This window comes from Solea senegalensis, linkage group LG9 (genome assembly GCF_019176455.1).
Source record: "Solea senegalensis isolate Sse05_10M linkage group LG9, IFAPA_SoseM_1, whole genome shotgun sequence".
Taxonomy (NCBI): domain Eukaryota; kingdom Metazoa; phylum Chordata; class Actinopteri; order Pleuronectiformes; family Soleidae; genus Solea; species Solea senegalensis.
The window spans coordinates 18466988-18480850 of record NC_058029.1 but is presented as its reverse complement, the minus strand read 5'-3'; the positions used below and the strand labels follow the sequence as shown (position 1 = coordinate 18480850).

Genomic DNA, 13863 nt, shown 5'->3' with positions numbered 1-13863 from the left:
AGTAATTTATTTAGAAAGTAGTAGAAATTAGAGTCAGATCATCTGGGCCAGGAGATTTATCTAACTTAAAGCATGTACATCTTTGCATGGTAATTTATTATCTTCTGTTAAATTGGGGATTTAATTAATGAAATAAATAATATACCCAAAACAGAAATATATCGGCTAATTACAAGAACTAGATTTAAGAGAAAAAAAGGCAGAGAAAACCATGTTGTCAAACCTTGAATTTGTCTTTTTTGTTTTTTCTCTTTTTTCTTTTGATATCCATATATATATGTACATAGCTTTATATACTTGTTGTTGGTAATGTTGTACGTTATTCATTTTTGAATCTGCATAGTTGCCTTACCGTGTCCTGTTAAAATTCGCGAAATAAAGTGTATTTCATATAATATAATAATTAATTCATATAATAACTACTAAAACTAAAGACTACGGCAGCCGAGAGCGTTCATGGTCGCCACTAATATGTATACATATATATTACACCGTTCCGTAATAGACAACAAAATCCCGTGTATTTATTATTTATTTATACAAAAGTTTAGTTATCCTTTTAAAATAACAATTGAAAACGTAATAAAATATTTAATTTATTTCTAAAGTAGTCGCACATGCGCACATCAAATTGAGTCTCCGTTACAGATCGGGTAGCGATAGAAATTACTATTAACCAGCAGGTTGGTAAAATGAAATACAAATGTTTGCTTCAACTGAAGTAGATGCATTAAACGTAACGCATTATGATCACATTAGTTGAGTGTAAACACAAGGGTGTTCGTAATTTTTGAGTGTGGAAAAGGAAAACGGACTGACAGACGTTAGCAAAGCAAGCTAGCAGATGAACGCTGGGATGTAGCTAGCATTTAGCAGAGGCTCCCACTTGTTGCCGCATGACAGTTAGGTTTGTCTTTCTGTTTGTTTTGCTTCGTGACACATATTTTTTTTTATCGTTCGTAAACTGTTGAGCAGGGTAAACAACACAACGCGTATCCTTTCTTTGATCAGACACATCGGAGCATCGTGTTGTACCAGCTGCCACTTGCAGACAAATAAGTCTAGAGTAACCTTTATTTGTTCAGCTCTAATTTGTAATCTTTGTCTCTGGTTATGCTTTTAAAAAGAACACAATTATAAGTAGAACTAAACCGCCACCATTCTAAATCAAGCAGAGAGAAACAATTAATCAGACTTTATATATTGACAGTTGACAATACTGCAAAGATGATCATACATTTCCAAGAGATATATGTTTGAGAAATGAGATGAAATGTAATATTATGAATGTTATCTAGTAAATCTCAAGTAAAAGGTGGTAAAAAAAAAAAAGAAAAGTACATTTGTTTGCTGACCTAAAGCATTAGTGGGTCCTGACCCAGACCCAGTCAGACCATTCACACACTTTACAATACAATACTGTGCAAAGGTTTTAGGCAGTTGCTGTTTGGTGGGAATGTTATTACAAATAAATTTGAATAGTTTTTTTTCTTCATTTAACATAATGCAAAGTGAGCTAACAGAAGAACTATCTAAATCAAGAGACCATGCTTTCTCTTCAAAACAGCATCAGTTCTTAGAGGTACGCTTGCACAAAGTCAGGGATTTTGCAGGATTATTACCAGGCATATGATTAATCAGTTTTAATAAACTGGTTCTAATGATCGTCATTTTCATTTGTAGGTTGAAACACAGTCATTAACTGAAATAGCTGTTTAAGAGGCTCAAAACTGGGTGTAAGGAACCGCCAGACTCTGCTACCAAGGTGAGACTGTGGAAGACCGTTTCATGTCACAGGTCCTACGCCATGGCAAGACTGAATACAGCAACAAGACACAAGGTAGTTGTACTACATCAGCAAGGTCTTTCCCAGGCAAAGATTTCAAAACAGACTGGGGTTTCAAGATGTGCTGTTCAAGCTCTTTTGAAGAAGCACAAAGAAACAGGCAATGTTGAGGACCGTAGGCGTAGTGGTCGGCCAAGGAAACTTAGTGTGGCAGATGAAAGACACATCATGCTTACTTCCCTTCAAAATCGTAAGATGTCCAGCAGTGCCATCAGCTCAGAACTGGCAGTAACCTGTGGGACCCAGGTACACCCATCTACTATTCGGAGAAGTCTGGGTCGCAGAGCAGCTGTAGCATTAGCTGCTGAAGCTGGCATTTTCTCTCCCACTGAAGAGGGTGAGAAAAATGTCCACCAACGGGATCTGTGCCTCTCCCCTACAGTATGGTAGACAGTCAGGTTGTATGTTAACACACAGTATATCTTTGTGTCTGTTTCAGAGTCTGAGGATGCCCTGTTGAAGATGTCTGTTTTACATACGGACTCCACCACACCTGCTTTATCAGATGACAGCCGCATTACTGAGGATGAATCAAAATCAGGTTTATTGCCAGGTAAAGCTTACACAATATGAGGATTTCTGGTTGTTGGTGCAAAAACAAATACATAATTACATGAGAAAAATTAAGTTAAAAACTCAACAAACAAACATATCTGTGCAGTTTGGAAATTGTGCATTATTTCAAAAGATTTTTTTGTTTTGTTTTTTTAAACAGAAGATTAACAGAAGATAAAAGACTGTACAAATTGTGCAATCTGCAATTGGGAGTGCAGAGCAGCAGTTTGATGTCAGTAAGGTGAGTCAAAAGAGGGCCCTGGCTCGATTGAGGAGGCAAGCAGCTGAGGGGAAGAAACAGTTTTTGTGGTGAAAGGTCCTGATTGACCTCAGTCTCCTGCTAAAGGGGAGGGGGAAGTCAGGCACAATCTTAACTGAATCCTGTAAATGTACCGTTTCCAGAGGAATAGCAGATTGCAGCCAATCACTTTCTCTGCTGAACGAACTACATGCTGCCGCCTGCCCTTGGCCTTGGCAGTAGCTGGATCCAATTAGATGGAGGAGGTGAGGATGGACTCGATGGCAGTGTAGAATGCATCATCATCATCATCACTGGCAATTGAACTTCCTCAGCTGCCAAAGGAAATACAACCTTTTTTGCTTTTTTGATGATGGAGCTGATGTTCCCACTTGAGGTCCTTGGTGATGATGGTGTCCAGTAAATGGAAGGACTCCACAGTGTTGACTGAGGTGTCTCTCTGGTTGGCCAGGGGTGAGTGTGGCTAGGTTCTTCCTGAAGTCCACAACCATTTCTGTTTTTAGAGCGTTGACCTCTGAATAATTCAAACTGCACCTGGACACGTGGGGATCTATTGCAAATAGGTGGACTCATCCCCATCAGAGATTAGTCCTAAAAGGGTGGTGTCGTCCACAAACTTCAGACAGACTGGTGAATGGAGGTGTAGCTGTTGGTCTATAGTGAGAAGAACAAAGCTTTGAGGGGATCCAGAGCTGATGTTTTGGGGGAAGGAGACTCCCCAGCTTCACCTGCTGCTTCCTGTCAGACAGGAAGTCTGTGGTCCTGCACTAGGATTCCAGGACATTAAGCCAGGGCAGCTTGTCCTGAAGAAGAGCACAGAAGATGGTGTTGATGGCGGAGCTGAAGTGCAGAAACAGGACACTTGTATAGGTTTCCTGGGGAGTCCAGGATATTTTTAGGCAGGTGCTCAAAAGGATTTCATGACCAGAGGTCAGCAACAGGTCTGTAGTCATCAAGTCCAATGATCCTTGACTTTTGGGGGATGAAGGTGGAGGTATTGAAGAAGGCTGGTATATGAGATGTCCCCAGTGAGGGGTTAAAATGTGTGAACATTGGAACAGATTGTATTTAGCTCTGCAGATGTCCATACAGGAGCAGGTCATACACAATTTTTAAACTGTCTTGATGGTCCGTCACCAGTAATTTAATGTTTTTTTTTTATGTCTTTACTGGAAGATCACTTGAAGTTTTGCAAATGATAAGTTAGTTTGATTTGAGAAAAATCTGTTGTACAGCTAAATAAACAATAGTTTTCAATCATTTGTGTGGTTATTCCAGTTGTATCAGTCCTTTTTGTGGTCAGCTTGAATAAAACAATATAACAAAAACTTGCAATATAGTACTTCATATCCAATGAAAGCAACATGCAGTATTGTATGGCTATTGTCATTTTAAAATAACATACTTTAATGTTAAAGTACTTGTTTTTTGCAATAAACATTCAGGCATTAGATGTTTTTGATCACCAAGTTGACCCAACTAAATCTATGTGATGTTGTGTGGGTTTTTTTTTTTGTCTTTTGTAAGAAGTAATGTTTTTTCCTGCATACTTAGGTGCTCAGGACATGGACACAGGAACTGACATGGATTGCAGTGAGACAAAGGTAAACACAAGCTTTAACTTGTTCTCATTTGTCTTGTTCAGGGGTGAGTTACAATTATTATTGCCTATGTCTAGAATGAAGAGGACAACAATGTTATTCAAGATCCAAAAGTCCTTCCCAGTGATCTGGAAAACCTTCTTGTAGTCGACCCTAACAACGAGGTCAGACGGACGAGCCCCAAACCAGAGACCAAGAAGGACGAGGAGAAAAAAATAAGTAAAGAGCATTTGAGTAAATGAAGAATAGAGACCTGAGAATTAAACTGCATTTGCTATTCACATTAACAATATTACAGTCCTCAACATGGGGAATGTTTTCTTCAGCTTTTGTTTATATTTATGTTTTGCTCTTTGTGTGTGTCAAATATGTGCTTTACATCTTTTTTAATAAAAATACTCCAGTAATTTACAGTTGTAAAAGCTGCAACATCTCTTTCAGTCAGTCTTCCTCCTTTTTCTAAAGGTGTATAACGTATTTCAGTTGGCCGATGAAATTAACCTACTTAAAAAGAAACCTTTTACACAGTATATTCTTTTAAAAATTATACACAATAAACACACTAAAAATCATTAAAAAATTCAATATCGTACAGAACACTGAAGTGGGCAAACTTCTGCCTGGCTGTCAGGAGGTCACTGTCGCATGATGTGGTGACGGGGAACTTGTGCGTCCGGAAGAAAAGTCAGGAACTAACTGTAAACTAGCAGGTAAGTGAAATGAAATAGAAGCGTTTGCTTCGTCAAAAGTACATGCATTAAATCTGTAGTGTTAGGACCACATTAGCTGAGTGTAACACCGAGCTATTCAAAGTGTTAAAGGCAAGTCGACTGACTGACGTTAGCAAGGCAAGCTAGCAGGTGAATGCTATGGCTGTAGCTAGCAGTTAGCAGTAGCTCCCACTTGTTGCCGCATGATAGTTAAGTTTGACAACAGGAACTTGTGTTTTTGTGTGTTTTGCGTCATTACACATGATTGTTATTGTTACTAAAACGTGGAACATGGTTAGTAACACAACGCGTACTTTTTGCCCTTAGACACATCGGAGCATCGTGTAGTACAAGCTGTTGTCACTTCCAGACAGAAGTTTAACATTTGCTTAGCTCTAATTTGCAAACCTTCTCTGGTTAGGCTTTAAAAAAATTAAAATAATACAAATGTTTAATAGAACTACTCCACTACCGTTCTAAATCAAGCTGAAATAACAGTAAAACAGGCCTAACAAACATTGACAGTTGTCAGTACTGCAAAGATGATCATGTATAAACATGCATTGATGATTTACGACTAAAAACAACAGTTAAGAGCATTTTCTTTGGGTATTTGTCAGGATTTCAGTGTTCACATATTTACTGTAATCGTTTAACCCAATGCAAGGAGGTAAATTTGCATCGGTGAAATTTTTAAAGATAATAAAAGTTTACCCTATTTAAAAATAAATTGTGTGACAAGAGCAAATTTGTGCATAATATCACATTTATGGCTGTTTATATTACTATTTCTGTTATATCTAATATAATTTGAAGATCAAACATTTCCAAGAGATGCACATTTAATAAATTAACCAATATTTCATTTTGTACATCTTATTTAACAATTCTCTAAAGGAAGCACATCGTGAAACAGTCTCTTCTTGGAATGGCGTGTGGCATATGACTCACAGCCTCTGGTTCAAGAGGTGCCATTCACACACTTTAAACAGAAATTATAGTGAATTATACTGAATTTTGCAAAGATGCCATTGTATTTGGCTTCTGATATTAGTGATTTATTGTGATTTATTTTAAATCTACAGGTTTTCTACAGGAGCCTTGTGCCAGCGATGGGGGACATGAAGACCCCAGACTTTGATGATTTGCTGGCAGCTTTTGATATTCCTGACATTGATGCCAAGGAGGCCATCCAGTCTAGTCCAGACGAAGATCGGGATGATGTGGGAACGGATGCACCTGGGAGAGAGAGGGGGTCTCCCTCATGCTTTCCCTGCTCTCCTGCCTCAGGCAGTGACCGTCCTGTGGTCAGCGTTATTGTGAAGAACGCCATATGTTCTGAGTCTTTTGACGAGGAGGGGAAGTCAGTAGGTGATAAAACAGATTGTCAAAGCAGCTTTAGTGATCTAACCTCAGAACTCGATCTCAAACCGACTGCTGATGTTGCTGTGGAGTCCCAGATAGCCAATGGGTTTGAAGCATCTGCTCCCGGGAATCGTGCTGCTTGGTCACCATTGAGATCCACCCTGAATGATAATGAGAGTGATGACTATAAAAGAGCTGAGGTTGGATCGATCCAGCATACACCAGATGTCATGAGCAGTTTGAAGCCCCTCCTCTTTCCCCAGTCTCTGACCAGTACTGGTCACAACTCCTCAACTCCTCCCCCTCCACACTGTGTAAACTCTCCAGTCTCTCCTTACTCCCTTCAGAAAGAAGAAGTTTGTCTCCGTGGTGATTCACGGTCCTCTCCTGTACCACAAAAGGGGAGTATAAAAGTGGGAATTAATCACACATTGCAATCAGATGATGACTCTGAACCAGACTTGGGGAGTCCACTGGTGATCCAGGAGAGCCCAGAATCTCCAGTGTCATCCCCTCCCAAATTTAAAGTTCAGTCTAAGCTGCTTGGGTCTCTGAAAAGCAATTTGTCTGACATTTCTCGTCCGCCTCATCTGTCTTTATCTCTGGCAGCTGCAAAACTTAAACCCACTCTTGAAGACAAAGGGCAACCTACCACCTCCAATTCTCCTTCAGCAGGTCCTCAGCCACAGAGCCCCAAGGAATGCCTTCCATCTATTATCACAGGCTCTGCATCAGCCCAAGAAGAGAAATACCCAGAGCATGTGATTGATGAGAGGGACTCGCCTGAGAGCCCACCGCCCAGTGAGATGGGTCTTGTGGTCCCCACCAGGAGCAGCAGCCCTAATTTAGCCAAGACACCAGGTCTTATGGAAAACCACACAGACATTCATCCCAGAGAGGAAGTCAAGGATAGTGAGCCTAGCAGAGAGGACAGACCAGGTCACACTGAAGAGCTGAGTGAAAAGATGGCTGGAGGTGGGGAAAAGTTAAAAGAGGAAATCAGTGGCGCTGCTACATCATCCGAGGATACTGTATTTGCTAATGCAGCAGAGACAGATTCCTCCCAACTGCGTCCTCTCAAAGTTAAAATCAAAATGCCTACAGGCAGCATCACTAGAACTGTAACTGGTTTGTCACCAATTAGAAATGCAAGAACCACTTCCAGGGCTGTGGATAGTTCAAAACCTTCACCAGAACATCATAACACAAAAACCATGAGGGAGTTAACTCAGCATTCTCAGTTGCCTGTAGTAACAATGCACCAGGATGCTTGTCCTGCACCACCAGAGAGTGTCAGTTCATCAAAACAGAAATCTGCAGTGGAAAGCAAACCTAAAATTTCCTCCACAGCTGTCAACATCACCAAAACTGCAGCCCTGCCCTCGGTCTCCTCGAGAGTCAGTTCAGGTGGGATCAACCTGTGCAGTCTGGGCCAGAAGATTCAAAAGAGTGGGATGTCAGTTTCTTCTCCTTCACCGCTGCTCCCAAGTGGTAACAGACCAGCATCCATAGTCAACAATACTGGTGCCATCATATCCAAAAGTCAAACAAGTCTGGTAGAAGCTTTCAACAAAATTCTTAACAGCAAGAACCTGCTGCCCAGTTATAAACCAGACCTGAGCTCACCTCTTCCTGCAGAGTGGGGCATTCCTCTGCCTGCACAGGTAAGCTGCCATTGTGTATAGTCCTGCAATAAATCAGATTAGCTACATAAATATTTTTCAGCAACTGTATTAGTATCTGAGAAATCATTTTAGTTAATTTTCTAAAATGGGTTATATATTTATGGATCCCAGCTTCTCAGATTTGTCTTTTTCATGTATGATGTTTAACAGACAAGTTTTAAGATTTTTAAATATTGGAGACCAATTTGAAAACCCCCCCCAATATATTTGCAGTCCTAAATGTTTAAAATCCTGCCAAACCTTCTACAGTTTGATCAAACTTATCTAATTACGTTTAGCTTGATAAAGCCTATTTGCGAATTTAGGATGAGCCAATCAGACATTCAGTATTGATATCAGTCTGATACCAGTCACCAAAATCACTGGATCAGATTTTGGTTAAGGAAAAATGGAAAATCTGATACAACCCAGAAACATTGAATATCATTTAAATGGCTTATTAAACACAGGATGTTAACAGAGATGAATGAATGTAAGAGAGGAATGCAGTGGTCGCGTGAGCTTTGTCGACTTTTCTTTGACAAAAAGCAAAACAGACGAGTGTTATGTAGATACTCAAGGCTGTGATATCGATATCAAACATGAATAAGTGGTATCAATTTTTTTTTTTTTTTTTTAATTAATCAAAGTATCTGGATGTCTTGCAGGGTTACCGTTGTTTGGAGTGTGGTGATGCCTTTGCCCTGGAGCAGAGTTTGGCCCGACACTATGATAGACGCTCACTGAGGATCGAAGTGACTTGTAACCACTGTGCCAAGCGCTTGGCATTTTTCAACAAATGTAGCTTGCTTTTACATGCCAGAGAGCACAAGGAGAAAGGACTGATCATGCAGTGTTCACACCTGGTCATGAAAACTGTACCTGTGGAGCAGATGATCAGTCAGCAGGAACCCACGACACCTGGTCAGTGAGAATTGGTTTGTGATGTTCAGGAAGTGATTCCTATGTGTGGTTATATTCCACTTTGTATATTTCTTGTTGATTTCGCAACTGTGCTGTTTCTCTTTCCTATCATCCTCTTCAGCGTCTTCAGCATCTTCAGTATCCTCTTCAGTGCCAGTGACCCAAACCCCAAAACTGCAGTCACACAAAGCAGTAACTAAGAAGAAAGCAGATGAAGTGCAGTACACAGGCAATAAATGCCCTGAGTGTCAGGCTCAGTTTGGCAGCAAAGAAGAGGTAGCTGAGCATTTTCAAGAAATCAAACAAGGAGACACTACGGTGAGTGTGTACTTTAGGACCAGTTCTAGCATAAACACTGACCTTGTCATGACTAGTAGTCCTCATAAGAGCCCTTTACATTAGTGCTTCACCACATGCATTTACACCTGGTATTAACATGCATCTCCCGTGTCCACATTAAGGTCTGATTGCTATCCAATCACAATCATCCCCCTAACATCACCTCCCCCTCTGCGCATGTGAAGTCACACTATTGTATAGACTCCCCATTTCTTTTTGAAGCAGTGGAAGAAGTCGTCTTTGACGAGCGGAAAACCCGATGAAAGCAGAGAGACTGTGCGGTTTTTCCCGCTGTTTTCATGTTAGCTGTGCTCAGAGCCACCAAGTACCTCCACTCATGTAGTTGAGTGACCATATTAAACAATATGGTCACTCAACAATAAGTCTCCAATTACCTCCAGAAGTGGTTTTGTGGCTCGGATAACAATCCGTCCTCGGTTGTATTTACACCTGAACACGTGGTCAGGAAAACGCATTTTAACACCAGGTGTAAAGGGGGCCAAAGAGACCAAAACCTGGTCCTTGTGAGGCAGAACGTCATTTCTGAGGAACTGGTTAAGTTTAGGGCAAAGATTTGAATTATGGTTATGGTTAGTGATATTGCTTTAGATTTAGATAGGCTGTCCAAAATTGTGAAAAGTCAATACAGTGCCCTAAGAAGATCAGCTGCACAAACCTTTGTGTGAGGGAGTTCTGATTTGTTTTTCCACTGATATAATAAATTCTACCTAATTCCCTCTTTTGTCCTCTACTCTTCTGTCTGTTTTCCTCCAGCCATGTACAGAGTGTTCTCCTCCCATGCTCCTGCCCAACAACTGCAGTGCAACAGCTCATCGACGCATCCACCAAAGTTGCTCACCACACGTGTGCCCAGAGTGTGGGGGCACAGCCAAGCAGTCACTTTTTCAAACACATTTAGACAAGACCTGTTTGCATTTTGCCCGCCGCATCGGATACAGGTGTGACCTCTCACCACCTGGTTGTCTTGTGAAACTCTGCTCCCGACATCATCCCGTGCATCATTTCACTGTTTTTTTTCCTCTCTTTGCAGATGTTTCAGTTGCCTGGTGGTGTTCGGTGGACTGAACTCTGTGAAGTCCCACATCCAGCAGGCTCATTGTGATATGTTTCACAAATGCCCCAGCTGTCCTATGGCTTTCAAATCTGCCCCCAGCATACAGGACCACATCGCTGCCCAACATTCCACCGTCACTGAAGGACAGGCAACGTACTGCATACACACAAACACCCACACAGATTTAAAGCTGGGTCTTTTCACATCAAAGTAAATGTCTTGACAATGAAATTGAGCTGTTTTTTTATTCTTTTACAGGTTGATTTATAAATGTGTCATGTGTGACACAGTTTTTACCCACAAGCCCCTGCTGTATGTCCACTTTGACACTCATTTAACCAATCAGAAGGTGCATGTGTTTAAATGCCCCAAGTGCACCAAGCTGTTTTCTCAAAGGAATTCTCTACTAGACCATTTAAAGGTATATCCTGAGTATATCTACATTCATATACATTTACGTTTGTTGTCTTTTGTACCCCCTTAAGTGTTTTACCCCCGACTCCTCTGTTCCCCAGACCCACAAGGCTGTCACATTGAAACAAGACTCGCCTACACCTCCACCTGCTTCATCCTATTTAAAGCCCTCAGTGAAGTTGGAAAGCTCAGATGGGGATGAACAGATGAGCGAAGAGAAAGAAGAAAAAGTCAAAAAAGGGAGGATGAAGACCCCCTCAGGATGGAAGTGTGTACCTTGCCATGCACGCTACACAGACAAGGAAGACTACATTAACCACATGGCCGAACAGCATGGCAAAGTAATTTGAGTGAATTTGTTTTGTTTCCGGAAGCGTTCCTAAATGATTTGATGTATTCATAGACTTGTGTGTGCTCATGTTGTGTAGACGCTGAAGAAATTCCCTTGCAACAAATGTGAGAGCTCCTTCACCACGACCTCGAGTATGCGACGTCACATTAGAGACAAACACAAAGCCATGAATCGTGGTTTCCGCTGCCAGTGAGTATTCGATGAGCATGAATTTCAACTTTATAACATGGTTATTACCTCTTTTATTACACTTACCTACAGTAACTCTGTAGATAGACTCTGTACATTTTTGGTTTGGAAATAAAATGTAGTGATGTTAATATCCTACCCAGTAAAAATATTCAGATTATATTCTGAAACATTCAGAAACTCTGTATGTATCTGTTGCCAAGTGTCTGCTGAAACCAACACATCCTCAGTTTCCTGAAAAGCAAGAGTAAGCACTTAAATCAAAAATTCACATGTGTATGTGTGTGCATGTGCAGGTTCTGTACTGAGGGTAAGAAAATGTTCAACAGCAGAGCGTTACTGGAGAGGCATGTTCAGCTGAGACACAGCCTGAGCTCTGTGAGTGAGGACAAACCAATGGTAAGCTATTGATTTTCTTCGTAAGTTATGAAGAATGTATTATTGCGCTTGTGATTAACACCAAACGTTTTGTTTCTGGTCACAGGGAGGCAGAGATGAGGCTGACAGCTCCTCAGAACAGGACAGTAGTTTGGGGGCTCAACGGAGACGGAGAAGAACTGTGAAGATTGAGCACAGTGAGGAGTCCACAGATGGGATGACTCCTGTGAAGAAATTACGGTCCTCTTCCTCTACACCTGCTCCATACTCGCAGCCCGACTCTGGATTTCGCTGTGTCCACTGTGGCTTTGCCACAGAGGACCAGACTTTGTTCTTGGAGCACATCAGCCAGCACAAACGAGGAGGAACAGAAGGTGGTGGTCTGCAGTGTCTACAGTGTGGCGCCTGCTTTACGTCAAATTCTTCCTTGTCACGCCATCGCTTTATCACCCACAAAATGAAAGATACAGCCAGTGACAACCTCAGCACGCGCCCAGCACCCTCCCCTGGTAACAGCAGGAACCATGATGATAAAAATTATCAGGATTGTACTGCACCACTGTCTCCCTCCTCTCAGCCCTCCATAGCTCAAGGGAAGGAAGACGAGGACACTTTGGCCTGTGAGGTTTGTGGTAAACATTTTGAAAAAGCAGCAGATCTGAATACACACTTTAGAACTCATGGCATGGCTTTTATCATTGCAAGGAATGCAAGGAAAACTACTTAAAATGGCAGATAAAAGGGCAAGGTCTGTGAAGGTAGAAGATAAGATAACCAGGCTGAAGTGACTCGCAGACGGAAATCTGATCGTCAATTCCAATTTTCAAACCAGATTTGTGTCTGATTTATGAATCCATGCAGCTTTTTGCCTTTGGCAAAATAAAATAAAAAAAGTCATTAAGTGTAGCTCTCTAGTGCAGTGTATCCTAACCCTGGTCCTCAGGGAGCACTGATGTTGCTCCAACACACCTGATTCAGCTCGTCAACAAGCTCTGCAGAAGCCTGGCAACGAGCTGTTCATCTGAATGTGAAGGTGTGTTGGAGCAGGGCAACATCTAAAACATGCAGGGAAGTGTTTCCTGAGGACCAGGCTCTAGAGGTGTAGTCAAACTTACCAAGCTTCCAATTCCATTTCTTTTCTTCTTCCATTTTTCCACATGGTGGATCCATAAAGGTACATCTTATATGACCTTCCTCCTTAAAACAGAGTGAGCTCAAATATTTTTGATGATGCATGTAAAAAAAAAAAAAGTATTTGTGTGAATGCATGCTTTTCAAAATGGCAGTTGTGAGACTTGTAGAACATCAAACCTGACCTCTAATGAATCAGACTGAGCAGTGTCGCTGGTAATCTGAATATAGCCCAAAGTAAATATGCCTTAATTTATTGCCAACATCTCTTTAAAATGTTTGTGAGCACACTAATGCAACCAAAGATACTTTTATGTGAATGAAAAACAATAAATAAGCAAATGTGATTGTTGCTGAGTGACCAGCGTTAACCTTCAGACATACAGGATGGAATGATACTTTTCTATGTTGAGTAATGAAACGAGTCATATCAGAGCTGATTCACGGTCAGCGGATAGTTAGTAGATAGTTAGACTAGTTCACTACTGAGACCACATTCACATACAAGTAGAGAACTAACACCCTTGTTTTTTATTCAGTGAATGTCGATTGACTGCAATGGAAAGGGACTTTTTTGTTTTTGTTTTGATGCTTTGATGCTTTGATGCTACTGAGGAGATTGTCATATTCTCATCAAATGCCAGCCAAGGTGTTTATCTGTTAAGTCACTGGTTTTTACACATTTTTAGAAAACCATTGTGGCGTTTGAGATTATGTGTGAACTATTAAAGGCTTCATTTAGATTACCAGGCTTAAGGGAAGAGAATCAGATTTTTAGTTCAGTTCGTGTGACTCAGATCTGATTGTTTTTTTTTCCCCACAGCTGTGAGGAGACAGAAAATTCAGATTTTTCAATTCATATTTGTGTCAGTTCAGCATGTGGTCAGACACATATGCGATACATGGCCAATGTGTCATTAAGGAGACTGGCCATACTAGAATCCATGCGGCTTTTTTTGCACCGCAGAAGCGAGGTATAATCAAACAACTGTGTGTCGTCCTCTCGAGGAATTTCTGGATTATCTCTGAGAATAAAAGAACATCTTATTATTTTACATGTG

General features: G+C 41.0%; 2 protein-coding genes across 7 annotated transcripts; both read left to right on the top strand.

Annotated features, from left to right (window-relative positions):
* The first annotated feature begins 625 nt into the window (after positions 1-625).
* Positions 626-4661, top strand: LOC122774419 (26S proteasome non-ATPase regulatory subunit 4-like). Of its 4 annotated transcripts, none has more exons than XM_044033673.1 (5): positions 626-683; positions 1684-2183; positions 2286-2399; positions 4215-4264; positions 4339-4636. In XM_044033673.1, exons 2-5 carry the CDS (start codon positions 1808-1810, stop codon positions 4501-4503), a joined length of 705 nt encoding a protein of 234 aa, XP_043889608.1. In that variant the 5' UTR covers positions 626-683; positions 1684-1807; the 3' UTR covers positions 4504-4636. The 4 variants fall into 4 exon arrangements, 3 of the variants coding, with proteins under 3 accessions (XP_043889608.1, XP_043889609.1, XP_043889610.1); XR_006360990.1 differs by adding an exon at positions 2562-2642 and having other exon boundaries at positions 632-2183; positions 4339-4661; XM_044033674.1 differs by having other exon boundaries at positions 632-907.
* Positions 4662-4879: 218 nt separating this feature from the next.
* On the top strand, positions 4880-13857 carry LOC122774417 (zinc finger protein 687a-like). Of its 3 annotated transcripts, XM_044033669.1 has the most exons (12): positions 4881-4971; positions 5869-5939; positions 6057-8000; positions 8669-8924; positions 9046-9242; positions 10038-10222; positions 10315-10491; positions 10597-10759; positions 10854-11093; positions 11181-11293; positions 11590-11692; positions 11778-13857. In XM_044033669.1, the coding sequence occupies exons 3-12, from the start codon at positions 6084-6086 to the stop codon at positions 12396-12398; spliced, it is 3972 nt and encodes a 1323-aa protein (XP_043889604.1). In that variant the 5' UTR covers positions 4881-4971; positions 5869-5939; positions 6057-6083; the 3' UTR covers positions 12399-13857. The 3 variants fall into 3 exon arrangements, with proteins under 3 accessions (XP_043889606.1, XP_043889604.1, XP_043889603.1); XM_044033671.1 differs by lacking the exon at positions 5869-5939 and having other exon boundaries at positions 4880-4971; positions 9055-9242; XM_044033668.1 differs by lacking the exon at positions 5869-5939.
* Positions 13858-13863: the final 6 nt, after the last annotated feature.

What these genes read in the sequence shown, in the direction of transcription:
- LOC122774419 (XM_044033673.1), top strand. Translation starts at nt 1,808, where the DNA reads ATGGCAAGACTGAATACAGCAACAAGACACAAGGTAGTTGTACTACAT. An exon ending in TTTCTCTCCCACTGAAGAGG is followed by an intron (nt 2,184 to 2,285) that starts GTGAGAAAAATG and finishes TGTCTGTTTCAG; the next exon opens with AGTCTGAGGATGCCCTGTTG. An exon ending in TGGATTGCAGTGAGACAAAG is followed by an intron (nt 4,265 to 4,338) that starts GTAAACACAAGC and finishes GCCTATGTCTAG; the next exon opens with AATGAAGAGGACAACAATGT.
- LOC122774417 (XM_044033668.1), top strand. Translation starts at nt 6,084, where the DNA reads ATGGGGGACATGAAGACCCCAGACTTTGATGATTTGCTGGCAGCTTTT. An exon ending in GTCACTGAAGGACAGGCAAC is followed by an intron (nt 10,492 to 10,596) that starts GTACTGCATACA and finishes ATTCTTTTACAG; the next exon opens with GTTGATTTATAAATGTGTCA. An exon ending in AATCGTGGTTTCCGCTGCCA is followed by an intron (nt 11,294 to 11,589) that starts GTGAGTATTCGA and finishes GTGCATGTGCAG; the next exon opens with GTTCTGTACTGAGGGTAAGA.